Source organism: Salmo salar, chromosome ssa11 (genome assembly GCF_905237065.1).
Source record: "Salmo salar chromosome ssa11, Ssal_v3.1, whole genome shotgun sequence".
NCBI lineage: Eukaryota > Metazoa > Chordata > Actinopteri > Salmoniformes > Salmonidae > Salmo > Salmo salar.
The window spans coordinates 96,849,770-96,872,266 of NC_059452.1; the positions used below are offsets into that span (position 1 = coordinate 96,849,770).

The 22,497-nt window shown below is 41.7% G+C and overlaps 1 protein-coding gene and 1 pseudogene across 1 annotated transcript; one reads left to right on the plus strand and one right to left on the minus strand.

Annotated features, from left to right (window-relative positions):
- On the minus strand, nucleotides 1-7,567 carry LOC106563735 (homeobox protein CDX-1). The gene is made up of 3 exons (XM_014129563.2): nucleotides 7,020-7,567; nucleotides 890-1,038; nucleotides 1-743 (listed from the first exon to the last, which is right to left on the minus strand). Exons 1-3 carry the CDS (start codon nucleotides 7,432-7,434, stop codon nucleotides 561-563), a joined length of 747 nt encoding a protein of 248 aa, XP_013985038.1. The 5' UTR covers nucleotides 7,435-7,567; the 3' UTR covers nucleotides 1-560.
- Nucleotides 6,554-22,497, plus strand: part of LOC106563736 (platelet-derived growth factor receptor beta-like) — a 26,511-nt pseudogene continuing 10,567 nt past the window's right edge.

Consider the following 22,497-nt stretch of genomic DNA (forward strand, 5'->3'; position numbering starts at 1 on the left):
TTTACAATAAAGCTTTTAATACAAATTACTTTGAAAATATACACGTATTATTATTATTGCGTGGGATCAGAACCATTTCCAGGTATTTCCAGTATCAGCAGAAGAAACAATAGAAGCCATGATAACAGTAAAAGACAACAGTTTAATATTTATATATATTTATAGCTTTCTCTTTCTCAGTTCTTTGTCTCTCTTTCACAAGACGGACCAACATGAACATGTGCACAGCGGGTGGCCGTCCTATCGCCTCTGACCACAGAACATGGGCCTTCATTTTCTATCCATTTCCCGATGATTAGACGTGGAATCACCACCGTTCGTCGAAACCCCCAGCACGTAATCTATTGCGCACAGCCAACGTTCGTGTTGGTCTGTCTTGTCCTTTTCCAAAAACAAAAGCGCAGGAAACAGCAGCCAGTCTTTTACATATATTTTTTCTCTGTAGGTGTTGACCCCTGCATTTGCCTTGTCCCCATGTTACTCAAGCTGTTGACTGGGGTCTCTATTGCAGGTTAGATATGGCCCAAAGTCTTTCTTTTTTTCACGTCAGACCGTCATCCTCAGTATTCTTCTTTGATAGTCATTTGTAGGGACGAAGACACTAGGCCACCACTGCTGCTGGTCACCATGGCAACATTGCTGGGTGGAGTAGGTGTTGTTGTGGACGCTGCCTGAGGCTGCTGCATCTTCTTCTTGTTCACTTTCCTCTCTTTGGCACGCCGATTCTGAAACCAGATTTTCACCTGTGGAATAAACAAAAGATTGGAGATAAGTGCTCTGTCGCTAGTCTACTAAAAGAGAGAGAGAGAGAGAGAGAGAGAGAGAGAGAGAGAGAGAGAGAGAGAGAGAGAGAGAGAGAGAGACTGCCTGCTGTGGTGTTGTGTCTGACCTGTCGTTCTGAGAGGCAGAGAGTGGTGGCCAACTCTGCTTTCCTCCTGATGGTGATGTAGCGGCTATAGTGGAACTCCTTCTCCAGCTCCAAGCGCTGGTGATCTGTGTACACCACCCGGTACTTGTCTTTCGTTCGTGTCTTACCACCTGCAATAGAGTTACAGTATGGTCATCATCAAACTTCATATTGTGTGTGTAACGTAGAGATTAGAAAAAAAACGACTTCTATGTTTATTTTAACTTTAACAGACGTTATGTTAATAGAATTTCTACCCTGTCCGTGTTGTTTGCCATTCAAATCCGTAGCAAAAACTAGCTGAACAGAAATTTGCATAAGATTGAGATGTGATTCTCAGTAGGGCTTCACCTGCATTGGTCATAATGGGAGGACGACTGGGCTAATGCTACAATCAGATTTCACATTAACTTACATGCCGTAAATGACCGATATTAGATGAGTAAATAAAGATGAGACAGACATCTGTGAAAATGTGGTTTCTGCTTCATTTCATACATGAAACCTCTCACTAAAACACACACAGATGAACTAGCAAAGCTCTGAGATCAGCTAGTCTTTTTAATTAGGTACCGTAAATCAGAAGTCACTTCATTCTGTCCATAGTGAACGAGGGACCTAAGTGCAGCAGCAGCAACCAAGTTAAAGATTAAATTGTGTGAGCTGAGAGGGGGAGGGGCCTGCCTGTAAAGGCGCCAGGCCCGACCTGATGACCAGAGAGTTATCCAGACCATTAGGCTGTTGAAACACAGAACACACCCTCCTGCTCCCATCGACCCCTAATTGATTCTCTTCACCTCCTGATTCATAATAGCTACCTCTTCTCTGAAGACCGTTGTTTTCTAATTACCATGTTGACACAGACGGACCACTCCCAAACGGACGGCGTCTGAGGTGCATGTCTACGGGGGTATTGACCCATACAATCTCCATACTGCGTTAATGAAACACTGTACTGATTGGAGTGGCTCCCATCACTAGCGACAACAGGGTTTGCGTCACGAGGCTTCCAAGGGGCAAACTGAGACTGTACATAAGCATTTCATCTGAATGGCAGGTGTCAAAGCATCCTAAAAAAAAAAAAAATGTAGAGGACCTGGAAATATTCAACAGCCTGAAAATATTCTCCCTTTCTGGAACCATCAACAAAAATACCAAAGCATTCAGGAACCCACGACGTGAATCCAAACGTGAAAAGTTTTAAGAAGTGGAAATGTTTACTTTGTATAAGTAGAGAATGCGGTTGACACACAATCTGCAGCACTGCACTTGTGTAACGATGTCACTGATGGCTGCTAAGATAAAATGGTTTAGCGGTGGAGGTTAATGAGACGTTCATGAGAATGAATGGTCAGCTGGCTGATATGATAAAATGGTTTAGCGGTGGAGGTTAATGAGACGTTCATGAGAATGAATGGTCAGCTGGCTGATATGATAAAATGGTTTAGCGGTGGAGGTTAATGAGACGTTCATGAGAATGAATGGTCAGCTGGCTGATATGATAAAATGGTTTAGCGGTGGAGGTTAATGAGACGTTCATGAGAATGAATGGTCAGCTGGCTGATATGATAAAATGGTTTAGCGGTGGAGGTTAATGAGACGTTCATGAGAATGAATGGTCAGCTGGCTGATATGATAAAATGGTTTAGCGGTGGAGGTTAATGAGACGTTCATGAGAATGAATGGTCAGCTGGCTGATATGATAAAATGGTTTAGCGGTGGAGGTTAATGAGACGTTCATGAGAATGAATGGTCAGCTGGCTGATATGATAAAATGGTTTAGCGGTGGAGGTTAATGAGACGTTCATGAGAATGAATGGTCAGCTGGCTGATATGATAAAATGGTTTAGCGGTGGAGGTTAATGAGACGTTCATGAGAATGAATGGTCAGCTGGCTGATATGATAAAATGGTTTAGCGGTGGAGGTTAATGAGACGTTCATGAGAATGAATGGTCAGCTGGCTGATATGATAAAATGGTTTAGCGGTGGAGGTTAATGAGACGTTCATGAGAATGAATGGTCAGCTGGCTGATATGATAAAATGGTTTAGCGGTGGAGGTTAATGAGACGTTCATGAGAATGAATGGTCAGCTGGCTGATATGATAAAATGGTTTAGCGGTGGAGGTTAATGAGACGTTCATGAGAATGAATGGTCAGCTGGCTGATATGATAAAATGGTTTAGCGGTGGAGGTTAATGAGACGTTCATGAGAATGAATGGTCAGCTGGCTGATATGATAAAATGGTTTAGCGGTGGAGGTTAATGAGACGTTCATGAGAATGAATGGTCAGCTGGCTGATATGATAAAATGGTTTAGCGGTGGAGGTTAATGAGACGTTCATGAGAATGAATGGTCAGCTGGCTGATATGATAAAAATGGTTTAGCGGTGGAGGTTAATGAGACGTTCATGAGAATGAATGGTCAGCTGGCTGATATGATAAAGTGACATGGCTCTTGTCTAGAGTTAATCGCTAACATGGACCATAAAACTCCTCGTCTGGGACAACCAGATAACCGCATGAACTGGAACGATACATGTGGGTTAAACATGTATTTTTGAACCGGCCAGGCCCATTAGGTGCAGTGAACTGACATTTATGGCAGCCCCAAGTCTGTGCTCCTGCTGCCTCTGTTAATCATAAGTGGTCCCAGGCACTGACAACAACTTGATTTCTGGTGGGTTTTCTATACAAAGAGAAAAGCTTTATACAGTGCATTCGAAAAGTATTATGACCCCTTGACTTTTTTCACATTTGGTTACGTTATAGCCTTATTCAAAAAATATATTCAATATTTGTTTTCCTTGTCAATCTAACACAATATCCCATGATGACAAAACAAAAACCTTTTTTTTAATTTTCAGCAAATTTCTATACAAAAAAAAAAGATACCTTATTTACATAAGTATTCAGACCCTTTGCTATGAGACACGAAATTGAGCTCAGGTGCATCCTGTTTCCATTGATCATCCTTGAGATGTTTCTACAATTTGATTGGAGTCCACCTGTGGTAACTTCAATTGATTGGACACGATTTGGAAACACATCTGTCTATATAAGGTCTAACAGTTGACAGTGCATGTCAGAGCAAAAACCAAGCCAAGAGGTCGAAGGGATTGTCCGTAAGCACAGATCTGGGTATGGGTACCATAACATTTCTGCAGCATTGAAGGTCCCCAAGAACACAGTGGCCGCCATCATTATTAAATAGAAGAAATTTGGAACAACCAAGACTCTTCCTAGAGCTGGCCACCCGGCCAAACTGAGCAATCAGGGGAAAAGGGTCTTGGTCAGGGATGTGACCAAGAACCCGATGGTCACTCTGACAGAGCTCCAGAGTTCCTCTGTGTAGATGGGAGAACCTTGCAGAAGGACAGCCATCTCTGCAGCACTCCACCTATCAGGCCTTTACGGTAGAGTGGCCAGACGGAAGCTATACATCAGTAAAAGGCACATGACAGCCCGCTTGGAGTTTGCCAAAAGGCACCTAAAGGACTCTCAGACCATAAGAAACAAGATTCTCTGGTCGGATGAAACCAAGATTGAACTCTTTGGCCTGAATGCCAAGTGTCATGTCTGGAGGAAACCTGGCACCATCCCTACGGTGAAGCATGGTGGTGGCAGCATCATGCTGTGGGAATGTTTTTCAGCGGCAGGGACTGGGAGACAAGTCAGGATCGAGGAAAGGATGAACGGAGCAAAGTACAGAGAGATCCTTGATGAAAACCTGCTCCAAAGCGCTCAAGCCCTAAGACTGGGGCAAAAGTTTACCTTCCAACAGGACAATGACCCTAATCACACAGCCAAGACAACGCAGGAGTGGCTTCCGGACAAGTCTCTGAATGTCCTTGAGTGGCCCAGCCAGAGCCCGGACTTGAACCCAATCGAACATCTCTGGAGATACCTGAAAATAGCTGTGCAGTGACGCTCCCCATCCAAGCTGACAGAGCTTGAGAGGATCTTCAGAGAAGAATGGGAGAAACTCCCCAAATACAGGTGTGCCAAGCTTGTAGCATCATACCCAATAATATTCAAGGCTGTAATCGCTGCCAAAGGTGCTTCAACAATGTACCGAGTAAAGGGTCTGAATACTTATGTAAATGTGAAATTTCAACAACAACAAAATGTATACATTTGCAAACATTCTATCATTCTAAAAACCTGTTTTTGCTTTAACATTATGGGGTATTGTGTGTAGATTGATGAGGGAAAAAAAATATTTAATACATTTTAGAATAAGGCTGTAACCTAACAAAATGTGGAAAAAGTCAAGGGGTCTGAATACTTTTCGATTGCACTGTATAGGCACTAGGGTGGCCAGTTTGGTCTAGGATTCACATGGCTTCATACTGCATGCTTGGAAATTCAGTACCAGTTATTTAGCGATCATCGGTGAGACCTGAAGGAGCTTGTGTGTAGACTCCTGTGAAATAGGCCTGCTTGCTTGAACTGATGACATACTTATGTCCAAAATGTTAATCAAACCAAGATGCTGGGACATGTGTAGGCCTTTTGAGGATCTCAGGTAGAGGCCTTAGAGCATGTGTCAAACTCATTCCACGGAGGGCCAAGTGGCTGCGGGTTTTCACTCCTCCATTGTACTTGATTGATGAAATAAGGTCACTGATTAGTAAGGAACTCCCCTCACCTGGTTGTCTAGGTCTTCATTGAAAGAAAAAAGAAAAACCTGCTGACACAAGGCCCTCAGTGGAATGAGTTTGACATCCCTGCCTTAGAGCAGTGGAACTGGCTTGGAGACCCAGAGTTGAGTTTGAGGACCGTAGAGGATCAAACTTAAATACAGGCATATACAGCAAGTGAGTTAATAAATCTGTAGGAACAGTACAACAATGTGCTTCCATGCCCATTCAATTGAATTCAGTAAAATATGTATTTTTCATAAATGTCATGTCATATGATGTCAATGCCTGACGTATTATATCAGCAGGCCATTATGACGCATAGAAAGGTCTAGTGGAGGACAGGCGTGAACAAAGCGAGCGACATCAAAGTAAATCGACAACAAGAACTCCTGCCAAGAGACATAATGGCTAACAAAGAATTACAACATAGCAAACAATTCTAGAGCCCTACGACATACAAGAAGACAACCAACGGCCTAATTTGCATAACAAGATCTTCAAAACGCCAGACGATTTCTTTCATCTGATCACTTCCAGGTTAAGCCGTCTCAACTGGCTAGAGAATTCTTATTGATATTATATTATGAAACAATCCTGTAATATTATGAAATGTATCGGGGAGGACAAGGGATTGCTCACATAATAGGAGGACCATAACATAATTGTGAAGTCTATAAGCTACACCAGACAAAATCAAAGATGAATTCGAAGATGATCATGAATATGGTAATAAAGTCATTTATATAGCCTAGACTATATTATGACTGTTATAGGCTATACTAGCCTATTACTTTTTACTGCACGATGATAGGCAATTATAATCATAAGCATAATCATTGAGCACTTAATGTAATGCAATTAAATTACATACCCTGGTTTACCCTCAACTTGTAAACAACATGACATAGGCCATATTATAACCATAAAACTCACGAGATAATACCACTCATTTATGACGGCATGTGAGGTGTGATTCATGAGTTCACAAAAGAATAGTGAACATGAGAGGACCAACTATGCTGATGACCGCGCAAGATAACGTTTATGTCAGTAAACAATATGCAATGTCAAATACTTTGATGGGATGGAACAAATACTAACGAATGAATCAGCTATGAACAACCAAGCGACAGCCAGGTAACCTCGTATTCCTTCTTTCTGAGTTGAATCATGAATTCGTCTCTGAATTCCGTGAACAGGTGCACGCATTTGGAAACGAAGTTGTTCTGGTTGAGCTTTTTCCTCTCAAGACCGTGCGTATAGCCTACAGTATTTCACTATCTGTGGTTTCAGAAAAAAATGGACCAAAGGCACAGAATTTGACACATTATATTTCATATAAGTGTGTGCTTTGAAACAGGTACTTTAATTTAATACATATTTTATGATTTACGCTTTATTTTCTATGGTCTTATGGACAACAAAATTATACACTCCTTGATTTCAAAAATGTATGAAATAACCTACCTAAATTTGCCGGTGGTGCGCTCCGCCTCATCCAATCATAAGGGTTTCTGCGCTGAGAAATGGGAGAGAGCTGACCTACAGATGAGTTGACAGACGGGAGAAGCCCGGGTTGTGGGACTGGAGAGAACTCTGGGGTGCTATAGCCAACTGCTCCCGGATTAGATGTGGACGGTCCTGTCCCTGGCCCATATGGCGACCAGTCTTCCCGGGTCGGCGGTGCGTAAACGGGGTTCCAGGCCCCAGTCTGGCTGTGGTGAGGGTCATTGTTAATCCCAGGAACTTGATGGTATCCGCTGAAATCCGAATACTGCGGAGGTGCGGGAACAAAGTTCTGATGGTTCAGGTTTAGGCTGGGATGTCGCACTGAATTTGGGTACATGCTGGTGTCCTTCTCCAAAAGATAACTCACGTACATATTTCCGAATGGTAACTCCTGCGCATAGTGTGCGTCCAGTGCGTTACTCTTGCCTCCTCTTCCCCGGGTTTCTGTTTAACCAAAGGCCTCCTCCACCTGGCTGGTCCACCTATACTCTTTAACTTATTGTTTGCTAGACACGCTGCCAGTTAGGAGTTGTCGCGCTGACGTCAACATTTTATAGCCCTCATCTCCCTCCCTCGCCTTATCCCATCAGGGTGGATTTGCATTAGAGAAGGCCCTGCATTTCAAAGGGAGCCGAGCACCAGCATCAAAGCCGTCCTGGGCGTCTAGAAGAATGCTACAAATCGCACAGGAGAAACCAACATGAGTTCATGTTGATTTTCTCAACGGGAGAACCTGCTACTGCCGTGTCCGCATAACTTGTGGAATGAAATGGGGAAGGGTCGAGGAACGTGGTAGAGTCCTGGAGTGGCCATGGCCTTTTTCAAATTAACAGATAGCATAAAATCATGTTGTGCATATACATGTGCCCCAATAAATCCTTATTAAATGTAATACTACCCTCTTTAAAATAACGATATTTCCTTAGATACATTGTCTTTGTGCTCTTCAAAATTCCTCATGCCTATACTTGTTTTGTGTGATATAATCTTTATAATATTAGGCCTATATATTTCTCTTTATTTCAAGAGTTGACCTGTATTTTACTCTCCCACTGCAGTTAGAAATATTTGACCTTAAATTCAAATTTATTAGGATTATATAAAACATGGAATTGGCCTGCTTCTTTGGAGTTAAGTAATCTAGGCCTATTTATTTCTGTGCTGGGCTGAAACAGACAGCGCGGCTCCACGGCTGTATTGAGGGGAATTTCAAACAGATCTCTGAGGTGATATGTCGGTCTAGTATCGTGCCCACCTTTTCACGACATTCTCTGTAAGGCCCCAATCCGGGAGGGTGTTGGCTGGGGGTTCTAAACCAGGAGGAAGTGGCTCGTGGAATATTTCGAATGTTAATACCACTCATTGCCCTCTCCATGCCCCCAGTTTATGCCTCTCTGCTGTTAGTCATCCTTCTCTTGAGCTTTAGAAACCGAATTGAACCAGTCGGATGAAGAAACATTGCAAGTTTTTAGCAAGGTTTAATGAGGGTCACACAATTAACATAGATTTTGTGTCTAAATTTCGATACAATTGAAATACATTGAATTTAAAACGAAATAAGACTTTATAGCCAACTCACACAGTCAAATCATACTGTTGATTTTGTAGCCTAAACTTCGAATAATTAAAGAGGACATTAAATGGTCCGTGCAGGTCATTGTAATTGATTCAGACCTTACTGTTCACGTTGTTAAAATAATTACTAACGAAATAGAACATAATATTTCTAGTTTTCTTTACGTTTTCTATTATTTATTTAGATCTAGAATTAAGTTTGTATGGGCCATTTCATTGAGTTGTCTGCTATTACAAAATATAATATCAAATGTTTTTTTTTCTTTAGATAAAGTATTTAAATAATAACGTTTTTAGATAAATTATTCAAAAATTTTAAATAACTATAGTGATTTAGAAATTAGCTATTTATTAAAAAAACATAATTTATGATTGATGAAGGAGATTCCAAGTATTATGTAATATGTCACTTTAATTTATATCCTTCCCTAAAACAGATTTGTATAAAAACAGCTTCAACAGGTATAAATATTACAAACCAGAATAATTATATCATCAAATAATTAGAATGATAACAATATAGTAATAATTAATGAATTCAATGTATTTCAGTTCAGGTGACAGTTTTTATCATTCTGTCAGTATCAACCGAAAAGTAGGCCAACCTACCTTTAATTTAATTCAATATAATATAATGTAGGCTATTTATATCACACTTTATGGCAGTTTAACATCCAGCACTAGTCATTTTAAAACAGTTTAACATCCAGCACTAGTCATTTTAAAACAGTTTAACATCCAGCACTAGTCATTTTGAAACAGTTTAACATCCAGCACTAGTCATTTTAAAACAGTTTAACATCCAGCACTAGTCATTTTAAAACAGTTTGACATCCAGCACTAGTCATTTTAAAACAGTTTAACATCCAGCACTAGTCATTTTAAAACAGTTTAACATCCAGCACTAGTCATTTTAAAACAGTTTAACATCCAGCACTAGTCATTTTAAAACAGTTTAACATCCAACACTAGTCATTTTGAAACAGTTTAACATCCAGCACTAGTCATTTTAAAACAGTTTAACATCAAGCACTAGTCATTTTAAAACAGTTTAACATCCAGCACTAGTCATTTTGAAACAGTTTAACATCCAGCACTAGTCATTTTAAAACAGTTTAACATCCAGCACTAGTCATTTTGAAACAGTTTAACATCCAGTACTAGTCATTTTGAAACAGTTTAACATCCAGCACTAGTCATTTTAAAACAATTTAACATCCAGCACTAGTCATTTTGAAACAGTTTAACATCCAGTACTAGTCATTTTGAAACAGTTTCACCAGTTTGGACCAGTTAATGGTCTGATAATAATCTGACAATAATCTGTATATGAACAGTGGGAGCCTACTGTGCACTCTGATGAAGCATATAGTATAGTATAGTATAGTATAGTATAGTATAGTATAGTATAGTATAGTATAGTGTAGTGTAGTGTAGTGTATTATAGTATAGAATATTATAGCATGTTCTAATTATAGTATAGTGTAGTATATTATAGAATACTATATTATAGTATAATGTAGTATAGTGTAGTACATTATAGTGCAGTATATTATAGTATAGTATATTATAGTATTGTATAGTATAGTGTAGTATATTATAGTATAGTATAGTATAGTGTAGTGTGGTATTTTATAGTATATTATATATAGTATTATATATTATAGTATATTATAGTACAATGTAGTATAGTATAGCATATTATAGTACATTATAGTATAGCGTTGTATATTATAGTATAGTGTAGTGTAGTATATTATAGTATATTATATATATCGTACAGTATATTATAGTATAGTATTTTATATTATAGTACATTATAGTGTAATATATTATATATAGTATAGTGCTACAGAGACTTTGAGCTCCCCTGTGTCTCACAGCAGCAGTTAGTGTTCTGATAATAATCTGACAATAATCTGTATATGAACAGTGGGAGCCTACTGTGCACTCTGATGAAGCATTGGTGGGGCAGAGTATAGTATAGTATAGTGTAGTATATTATAGTACAGTATACTATAGTATAATGTAGTATTTTATAGTATAGTGTAGTACATTATAGTATATTATACTATATTATAGTATAGTATATTATAGTATAATGTAGTGTATTATAGTATATTATAGTGAAGTATATTATATATAGTATACTATATTATAGTATATTATAATATAATGTATTATAGTATAGCATATTATAGTACATTATAATATAGTGTAGTATATTATAGTATAGTGTAGTATATTATAGTATATTATTTATATTGTACAGTATATTATAGTATTTCATAATATAGTATATTATAGTGTAGTATATTACAGTATATTATATATAGTACAGTGCTACAGAGACTTTGAGCTACCCTGTATCTCACAGCAGCAGTCTACTCTTCCCTTCTCTCTCTCTCTGCTCTTTTTCACCTGAGTAGCCGTCTGGGAGCACTTTTTTCTGTGAGCACTGTGGACTGGTGATGTGTTCACCTGAGCTGTGTGAGAAGGAGGATGCTGTGAGGTGACCTCTGTCTGGCCTGGACCCTGAGGGGGTTCCTCAACCAGGCTCAGGGCCCCAAGGCCCCTTGTCTGTCTGGCACAGTGTTTGTTGGGCACAATGACCTGAGGAAGATGCTCCCCTCTCTCCCGCCCCTCATGGTAAACATGCATCCCTCTATGCCATGCTCCCACTGCTTCTCACAAACTAGCAGTCTGCCTGCCTCCCTCTGTGTTTCTGAAATACATTACTGATTTAAAAACATGGTATTGATTTAGATGTATATTTCATACTTTTTCTTGCTCTGAAATGTTTTTATTGTGAATTTAGATGTAATTTTTTATGGTATTAGAAATTAATAAGAATCATGAAAATTGGGAGAGGTAAGATAAAGTAAACCATTAAGTTCAAAGTAGGACTTGAAAGTCTTAGGTCACACTTCACAACTAGGTGTCACTTCCTGGTCAACATCACAGTGTCATGAAGCCAGTCAGGGGGAATGACCTGTGTGTCATGGAGACAGTGAAGTCCTGGCTGACTGACTGACTGACTGGCTGACTGTTTGGGTGACTGCCTGGCTGACTGGCTGACTGACTGGGTGGTTGACTGGCTGACTGGGAGACTGATTGGCTGACTGCCTGGGTGGCTGACTGTGAGACTGACTGTCTGGGTGACTGGCTGACTGACTGGGTGGCTGACTGACTGGGTGGCTGACTGACTGACTGACTGAGTGACTGACTGGCTGACTGACCCACTGACACACTGACTGACTGGGTAGCTGACTGGGTGGCTGGCTGGCTGACTGACTGACTGACTGACTGACTGACTGACTGAGTGACTGACTGACTCACTGACACACTGACTGACTGGGTGGCTGGCTTACTGGCTGCTTTGCTGATTCAGTTCAATGGAACAGGTGGAGGAACGAGTGTAGAGCCAATATATACATGTAATTCAATAGAATACCAGCAGTGGGAGAATTCACATTGGATAATTTTTGTAATTCATAATTTGGGCATTTTTCCACATTTAATTCATTCTGAATGGCATACTTCATGACTATTCCAAATAAAATGAGAGAGAGAGAGAGAGAGAGAGAGAGAGAGAGAGAGAGAGAGAGAGAGAGAGAGAGAGAGAGAGAGAGAGAGAGAGAGAGAGAGAGAGAGATTTTAAAATATGAATTTGAGTACAAGACTATTAGGGGGCAGTAACAGTTTATAATTACAATAATCACTCAGATTTGTATTTTTCAATTGTGTGCAAAAGTGTTTTGTGCAATGGTATTGGTTTACAGTGAGGGGAAAAAGTATTTGATCCCCTGCTGATTTTGTACGTTTGCCCACTGACAAAGAAATGATCAGTCTATCATTTTAATGGTATGTTTATTTGAACAGTGAGAGACAGAATAACAACAAAAAGATCCAGAAAAACAAATGTCAAAATTTGTATAAATTGATTAGCATTTTAATGAGGGAAATAAGTATTTGACCCCTCTGCAAAACATGACTTAGTACTTAGGAATTTTGCCCCACTCCTCTTTGCACATCTTCTCTAAGTCATTAAGGTTTCGAGGCTGACGTTTGGCAACTCGAACCTTCAGCTCCCTCCACAGATTTCTATGGGATTAAGGTCTGGAGACTGGCTAGGCCACTCCAGGACCTTAATGTGCTTCTTCTTGAGCCACTCCTTTGTTGCCTTGGTCGTGTGTTTTGGGTCATTGTCATGCTGGAATACCCATCCACGACCCATTTTCAATGCCCTGGCTGAGGGAAAGAGGTTCTCACCCCAGATTTGACGGTACATGGCCCCGTCCATCGTCCCATTGATGCGGTGAAGTTGTCCTGTCCTCTTAGCAGAAAAACACCCCCAAAGAATAATGTTTCCACCTCCATGTTTGACAGTGGGGATGGTGTTCTTGGGGTCATAAGCATAATTCCTCCTCCTCCAAACACGGCGAGTTGAGTTGATGCCAAAGAGCTCCATTTTGGTCTCATCTGACCACAACACTTTCACCCAGTTGTCCTCTGAATCATTCAGATGTTCATTGGCAAACTTCAGATGGGCATGTCTATGTGCTTTCTTGAGCAGGGGGACCTTGCGGGCGCTGCAGGATTTCAGTCCTTCGCGGCGTAGTGTGTTACCAATTGTTTGCTTGGTGACTATGGTCCCAGCTGCCTTGAGATCATTGACAAGATCCTCCCGTGTAGTTCTGGGCTGATTCCTCACCATTCTCATGATCATTGCAACTCCACGAGGTGAGATCTTGCATGGAGCCCCAGGCCGACGGAGATTGACAGTTATTTTTTTGTTTCTTCCATTTGCGAATAATCGCACCAACTGTTGTCACCCTCTCACCAAGCTGCTTGGCGATGGTCTTGTAGCCCATTCCAGCCTTGTGTAGGTCTACAATCCTGTCCCTGACATCCTTGGAGAGCTCTTTGGTCTTGGCCATGGTGGAGAGTTTGGAATCTGATTGATTGATTGCTTCTCTGGACAGGTGTCTTTTATACAGGTAACAAGCTGAGATTAGGAGCACTCCCTTTAAGAGTGTGCTCCTAATCTCAGCTCGTCACCTGTATAAAAGACACCTGGGAGCCAGAAACCTTTCTGATTGAGAGGGGGTCAAATACTTATTTCCCTCATTAAAATGCAAATCAATTTATAACATTTTTGACATGCATTTTTCTGGATTTTTTTGTTGTTATTCTGTCTCTCACTGTTCAAATAAACCTACCATTAAAATTATAGACTGATCATTTCTTTGTCAGTGGGCAAACGTACAAAATCAGCAGGGGATCAAATACTTTTTTCCCTCACTGTAGTTAGGCATGTGACTATTTCATTTCCACGAGATTTAATGTTCAGGTTTTCAGACATGTAGTTGTGCTATTTTCTATACTTTGGATACAATATAGAGGGATACACTCCATTTTCCATTTTATAGCACTACAGTATATTATCTATTTTAACTCAAGACACACTTTTAGAGGACAACTTTATTATTAAGCTTCATTTATTTCTTATGCTTATAACTAAATCTAGGACATCAATTTATTCGTATAAATCAATTATGTGAGAATTGTTTTCAGAGCAGTGTTCTCCAATCAAGGGCAATTGTGATTTATTTTATCCACACTTTACACATTCTGCAGTCAAAGTTTTACATGAATCTTTTATCAACTATTGCTTTGTCCCTCAATTTTAAATGATAATGTCATCACATTTACTAATCTTTTAATTTATAACTATATCCACACAGTTGTAGATGGAGTATTTTATTGTTGTGGTCATAAAAATAGTCTGCGGTCGTTATGACCCTATGTGAAGGCTTTATCATGTGAACTGCCCTCTGTCTCCCCCCTGTGGCATCAATGAGGAGCAAGCCATTCAATGGGGTGTATTTATTACACACACACCGTAGCAAAACGTTTTGCACCGTAGCAACAAATGTAGTGGATTGGACAAATGTAGGTAGTTAACTCCCAATTTTGTTTCGTTTGCTTCTGTTAGCTTCCCCACTAAGTGTGTGCCCTGAGGCCCCTACTCCATTACCACGTACTGTATCTACAACACAAAATCCATGTGTAAGTGTGTTTATAGTGCATATGTTAACATGTGTGTGTGTATGCATGTGTCTGCCTCTATGTTTGTGTTGCTTCACTCTGATTTGTATGTTACTACAACATGCTCTGGTACTAGACACATCAAATGGCTTCCAATGTTTTTTCATGCTTTGAGCACTCCAAATTACATTTATCTTTACCACTCCTTATTAAAGTCATACATTATTCTCTGGATAAACTGGAGGGTAACAAAAGTAACACTATCATTTAAAGGTGCAGTGCGGTCATAAAAACATCTTGTGGCATTCTGCATTAGCAAACGAACAGCCCCCGTGATTTGCAACTTTTCAGGGAAGTTAGAAACCAATATACACAGGCAGTTAGAAAAGCCAAGGCTAGCTTTTTCAAGCAGAAATTTGCTTCCTGCAACACAAACTCAAAAAAGTTCTGGGACACTGTAAAGTCCATGGAGAATAAGAACACCTCCTCCCAGCTGCCCACTGCACTGAGGATAGGAAACTCTGTCACCTCTGATAAATCCACAATAATTGAGAATTTCAATAAGCATTTTTCTATGGCTGGCCATGCTTTCCACCTGGCTACCCCTACTCCGGTCAACAGCACTGCACCCCCCACAGCTACTCGCCCAAGCCTTCCCCATTTCTCCTTCTCCCAAATCCAGTCAGCTGATGTTCTGAAAGAGCTGCAAAATCTGGACCCCTACAAATCAGCCGGGCGAGACAATCTGGACCCTTTCTTTCTAAAATGATCTGCCGAAATTGTTGCAAACCCTATTACTAGCCTGTTCAACCTCTCTTTCGTGTCGTCTGAGATTCCCAAAGATTGGAAAGCAGCTGCTGTCATCCCCCTCTTCAAAGGAGGGGACACTCTTGACCCAAACTGCTACAGACCTATAGCTATCCTAAATCAAATCAAATCAAATGTATTTATATAGCCTTTCTTACATCAGCTGATATCTCAAAGTGCTGTACAGAAACCCAGCCTAAAACCCCAAACAGCAAGCAATGCAGGTGTAGAAGCACGGTGGCTAGGAAAAACTCCCTAGAAAGGACAAAACCTAGGAAGAAACCTAGAGAGGAACCAGGCTATGAGGGGTGGCCAGTCCTCTTCTGGCTGTGCCGGGTGGAGATTATAACAGCACTTGGCCTAGATGTTCAAATGTTCATAAACTACCAGCATTGTCAAATAATAATAATCATAGTAGTTGTCGAGGGTGCAACAAGTCAGTAACACAAGAGTAAGTGTCAGTTGGCTTTTTCATAGCCGATCTTTGAGAGTATCTCTACCGCTCCTGCTGTCTCTAGATAGTTGATAACAGCAGGTCTGGGACAGGTAGCATGTCCGGTGAATAGGTCAGGGTTCCAGCAGGTCTGGGACAACAGGTCTGGGACAGGTAGCACGTCCGGTGAACAGGTCAGGGTTCCATAGCTGCAGGCAGAACAGTTGGAACTGGAGCAGCAGCATGGCCAGGTGAACTGGGGGACAGCAAGGAGTCATCAAGCCAGGTAGTCCTGAGGCATGGTCCTAGGGCTCAGGTCCTCCGAGAGAGAGAAAGAAAGAAAGAGAAAGAGAGAATTAGAGAGAGCATATTTAAATTCACACAGGACACCGGAAAAGACAAAATAAATACTCCAGATGTGACAGACTGACCCTAGCCCCCGACACATAAACTACTGCAGCATAAATACTGGAGGCTGAGACAGGAGGGGTCAGGAGACACTGTGGCCCCATCCGATGAAACCCCCGGACAGGGCCAAATAGGTAGGATATAACCCCACCCACTTTGCCAAAGCACAGCCTCCACACCACTGGAGGGATATCTCCATCCACCAACATACCATCCCGGGACAAGGCCGAGTATAGCCCACAAAGATCTCCGCCATGGCACAGCCCAAGGGGGGGCGCCAACCCAGACAGGAAGACCACGTCAGTGACTCAACCCACTCAAGTGACGCACCCCTCCCAGGGACGGCATGGAAGAACACCAGTAAGCCAGTGACTCAGCCCCCGTAATAGGGGTAGAGGCAGAGAATCCCAGTGGAAAGAGGGGACCTAGAACAAGCATCTCTGTTTTGTCCAAGTTTAAGAGTAGAAAGTTTGCAGCCATCCACTTCCTTATGTCTGAGACACAGGCTTCTAGCGAGGGCAATTTTGGGGATTCACGATGTTTCATTGAAATGTACAGCTGTGTGTCATCCGCATAGCAGTGACATTTAACATTATGTTTTCGAATGACATCCCCAAGAGGTAAAATATATAGTGAAAACAATAGTGGTCCTTAAACGGAACCTTGAGGAACACCGAAATTTACAGTTGATTTGTCAGAGGACAAACCATTCACAGAGACAAACTGATATCTTTCCGACAGATAAGACCTAAACCAGGCCAGAACTTGTCCATGTAGACCAATTTGGGTTTCCAATCTCTCCAAAAGAATGTGGTGATCGATGGTATCAAAAGCAGCACTAAGATCTAGGAGCACGAGGACAGACGCAGAACCTCGGTCTGACGTCATTAAAAGGTCATTTACCACCTTCACAAGTGCAGTCTCGGTGCTATGACGGGGTCTAAAACCAGACTGAAGCGTTTCGTGTACATTGTTTGTCTTCAGGAAGGCAGTGAGTTGCTGCGCAACAGCTTTTTCGAAAATTTTTGAGAGGAACGGAAGATTCGATATAGGCCGATAGTTTTTTATAATTTCTGGGTCAAGATTTGGCTTTTTCAAGAGAGGCTTTATTACTGCCACTTTTAGTGAGTTTGGTACACATCCGGTGGATAGAGAGCCGTTTATTATGTTCAACATAGGAGGGCCAAGCACAGAAAGCAGCTCTTTCAGTAGTTTAGTTGGAATAGGGTCCAGTATGCAGCTTGAAGGTTTAGAGGCCATGATTATTTTCATCATTGTGTCAAGAGATATAGTACTAAAACACTTTAGTGTCTCCCTTGATCCTAGGTCCTGGCAGGGTTGTGCAGACTCAGGACAACGGAACTTTGAAGGAATACGCAGATTTAAAGAGGAGTCCGTAATTTGCTTTCTAATGATCATGATCTTTTCCTCAAAGAAGTTCATGAATTGATCACTGCTGAAGTGAGAGCCATCCTCTCTTGGGGAATGCTGCTTTTTAGTTAACTTTGCGACAGTATCAAAAATAAATTTCGGATTGTTCTTATTTTCCTCAATTAAGTTGGAAAAATAGGATGATCGAGCATCAGTGAGGGCTCTTCGATACTGCACGGTACTGTCTTTCCAAGCTAGTCGGAAGACTTCCAGTTTGGTGTGGCGCCATTTCCGTTCCAATTTTCTGGAGGCTTGCTTCAGAGCTCGTGTATTTTCTGTATACCAGGGAGCTAGTTTCTTATGACAAATGTTTTTAGTTTTTAGGGGTGCAACCGCATCTAGGGTATTGCACAAGGTTAAATTGAGTTCCTCGGTTAGGTGGTTAACTGATTTTTGTCCTCTGACATCCTTGGGTAGGCAGAGGGAGTCTGGAAGGGCATCAAGGAATCTTTGGGTTGTCTGAGAATTTATAGCACGACTTTTAATGCTTCTTGGTTGGGGTCTGAGCAGATTATTTGTTGCGATTGCGAACGTAATAAAATGGTGGTCCGATAGTCCAGGATTATGAGGAAAAACATTAAGATCCACAGCATTTATTCCATGGGACAAAACTAGGTCAAGAGTATGACTGTGGCAGTGAGTAGGTCCAGAGACATGTTGGACAAAACCCATTGAGTCGATGATGGCTCCGAAAGCCTTTTGGAGTGGGTCTGTGGGCTTTTCCATGTGAATATTAAAGTCACCAAAAATTTGAATATTATCTGCGATGACTACAAGGTCCGATAGGAATTCAGGGAACTCAGTGAGGAACGCTGCATATGGCCCAGGAGGCCTGTAAACAGTAGCTATATAAAGTGATTGAGTAGGCTGCATAGATTTCATTACTAGAAGCTCAAAAGACGAAAACGTCGTTGTTGTTTTTTGGGGGGTAAATTTAAATTTGCTATCATAAATGTTAGCAACACCTCCGCCTTTGCGGGATGCGCGGGGGATATGGTCACTAGTGTAACCAGGGGGTGAGGCCTCATTTAACAGTAAATTCATCAGGCTTAAGCCATGTTTCAGTCAGGCCAATCACATCAAGATTATGATCAGTGATTAGTTCATTGACTATAACTGCCTTTGAAGTGAGGGATCTAACATTAAGTAGTCCTATTTTGAGATGTGAGGTATCACAATCTCTTTCAATAATGGCAGGGATGGAGGAGGTCTTTATTCTAGTGAGATTGCTAAAGCGAACACCGCCATCTTTAATTTTGCCCAACCTAGATTGAGGCACAGACACGGTCTCAATGGGGATAGCTGAGCTGACTACACTGACTGTGCTAGTGGCAGACTCCACTAAGCTGGCAGGCTGGCTAACAGCCTGCTGCCTGGCCTGCACCCTATTTCATTGTGGAGCTAGAGGAGTTAGAGCCCTGTCTATGTTCGTAGATAAGATGAGAGCACACCTCCAGCAAGGATGGAGTCCGTCACTCCTCAACAGGCCAGGCTTATTCCTGTTTGTGGGTGAGTACCAGAAAGAGGGCCAATTATCTACAAATTCTATCTTTTGGGAGGGGCAGAAAACTGTTTTCAACCAGCGACTGAGTTGTGAGACTGCTGTAGAGCTCATCACTCCCCCTAACTGGGAGGGGGCCAGAGACAATTAATCGATGCCGACACATCTTTCTAGCTGATTTACACGCTGAAGCTATGTTGCGCTTGGTGACCTCTGACTGTTTCATCCTAACATCGTTGGTGCCGACGTGGATAACAATATCTCTATACTCTCTACACTCGCCAGTTTTAGCTTTAGCCAGCACCGTCTTTAGATTAGCCTTAACGTCGGTAGCCCTGCCCCCTGGTAAACAGTGTATGATCGCTGGATGATTAGTTTTTATTCTAATACTGCGGGTAATGGAGTCGCCAATGACTAGGGTTTTCAATTTGTCAGAGCTAATGGTGAGAGGCTTCGGCGTCTCAGACCCCACAACGGGAGGAGCAGAGACCAGAGAAGTTTCGGCCTCCGACTCCGACCCTGCCTTTCTAAGGTCTTCAAAAGCCAAGTCAACAAACAGATTACCGACCATTTCGAATCCCACCGCACCTTCTCCGCTATGCAATCTGGTTTCAGAGCTGTTCATGGGTGCATCTCAGCCACGCTCAAGGTCCTAAACGATATCGTAACCGCCATCAATAAGAAACAATACTGTGCTGCCGTATTCATTGACCTGGCCAAGGCTTTCGACTCTGTCAATCACCACATCCTCATCGGCAGACTCAATAGCCTTGGTTTCTCAAATGATTGCCTCGCCTGGTTCACCAACTACTTCTCTGATAGAATTCAATGTGTCAAATCGGATGGCCTGTTGTCTGGGCCTCTGGTAGTCTCCATGGGGGTGCCACAGGGTTCAATTCTTGGGCCAACTCTTTTCTCTGTATACATCAATGATGTCGCTCTTGCTGCTGGTGAGTCTCTGATCCACCTCTACGCAGACGACACCATTCTGTATACTTCTGGCCCTTCTTTGGACACTGTGTTAACAACCCTCCAGACGAGCTTCATTGCCATACAACTCTCCTTCCGTGGCCTCCAACTGCTCTTAAATACAAGTAAAACTAAATGCATGCTCTTCAACCGATCGCTGCCTGCACCTGCCCACCCGTCCATCCAGCATCACTACTCTGGACGGTTCTGACTTAGAATATGTGGACAACTACTAATACCTAGGTGTCTGGTTAGACTGTAAGCTCTCCTTCCAGACTCACATCAAACCTCTCCAATCCAAAGTTAAATCTAGAATTGGCTTTTTATTTCACAACAAAGCATCCTTCACTCATGCTGCCAAACATACCCTCGTAAAACTGACCATCCTATCGATCCTCGACTTTGGCGATGTCATTTACAAAATAGCCACCAATACCCTACTCAATAAACTGGATGCAGTCTATCACAGTGCATTCCGTTTTGTCACCAAAGCCCCATATACTACCCACCACTGCAACCTGTACGCTCTCGTTGGCTGGCCCTCGCTTCATATTCGTCGCCAAACCCACTGGCTCCAGGTCATCTACAAGACCCTGCTAGGTAAAGTCCCCCCTTATCTCCGCTCACTTGTCACCATAGCAGCACCCACCTGTAGCACATGCTCCAGCAGGTATATCTCTCTGGTCACCCCCAAAGCCAATTCCTCCTTTGGCCATCTCTCCTACCAGTTCTCTGCTGCCAAAGACTGGAACGAACTACAAAAATCTCTGAAACTGAAAACACTTATCTCCCTCACTAGCTTTAAGCACCAGCTGTCAGAGCACCTCACAGATCACTGCACCTGTATATAGCCCATCTATAATTTAGCCCAAACAACTACCTCTTCCCATACTGTATTTATTTATTTATTTTGCTCCTTTGCACCCCATTATTTCTATTTCTACTTTGCACTTTCTTCCACTACAAATCTACTATTCCAGTGTTTTACTTGCTATATTGTATTTACTTTGCCACCATGGCCTTTTTTGCCTTTACCTCTCTTATCTCACCTCATTTGCTCACATTGTATATAGACTTATTTTTCTACTGTATTATTGACTGTATGTTTGTTTTACTCCATGTGTAACTCTGTGTTGTTGTATGTGTCGAACTGCTTTGCTTTATCTTGGCCAGGTCGCAATTGTAAATGAGAAATTGTTCTCAACTTGCCTACCTGGTTAAATAAAGGTGAAATAAATAAATAAACGTGATTATCCTGTGCTTTATATATATTTCCATACTATGAGATTGGAATAACACTGTGAAATTTGGAGAAATATGATAATGCATTTTTTGTTTAAGAGCTGTTTGAGGGTTTTTGGGTGGGGTTTGTGGACCGCCTGGTGACATCACCAATAACAGAGAGTTTGCCCTCATCTCTGCCAATAACAGCTAGTTTACAGGTTACACATCCCTCACATTAGGCTCTTCCAATTAGGTCTCTCAGACGACTTCCCAACAGTCCTAACTAAATTATTGCTTAACAAATTGCATTTAGCTAAGAACGATTTAGCACATTTTTGTACTTAATTGTTACCTAGCAATGATTTGATCTTTAGATAAAAACGGCTGCTTTGGACCTTTATGCTTGATGACATGTAACATACACCCACCATAAAGGCAGCAGTAGAATATGTTGGCCTTTGTCTGCATGCTGAGTAGGGAGGTGACCATTACCCCAGACACACTGGTCTAAAACTGGTCAGGTCAGCAATCGGGGACTGCCTCATTCCTGTCTGTGTGTCCTCCACAGAGCAGAGCCATGACAAACACTGCTCTGTCAGAGACAGCAGGAACATACTAACATACTAACCATTACTAACATCTCTCTACAGCAGTACTATGTGGGAAATTCCATATGAATACGATCCCACACAGTACAGGTAAATTAGTTTGAAGTGGGATCTCCAAAAAGTCATAAGTATTGAAGTACTGAATTTAATGTCACAGTTTCTATTATATTAGCTAACGGAGGATGGAAAAGACACACGCACACACACACACAAAAATCCCACATATAAAAAAGAAAGCTCAGCTGTGCTGGCGAGAGCCATTCATTCTCTAGGCATCCTGACAAGGGAGAATAAAAAGAAGGGGAGAAAAGCCAAGATTGAAAACAGATGCAGAGAGTATCTTCCAGTAGAGCTTGGACCCTCAAAGAAAAGCAGGCGCCCTTCTCTTCTCCCACACTCTATGGGAATGGAAGAATATGGACTTTCAAA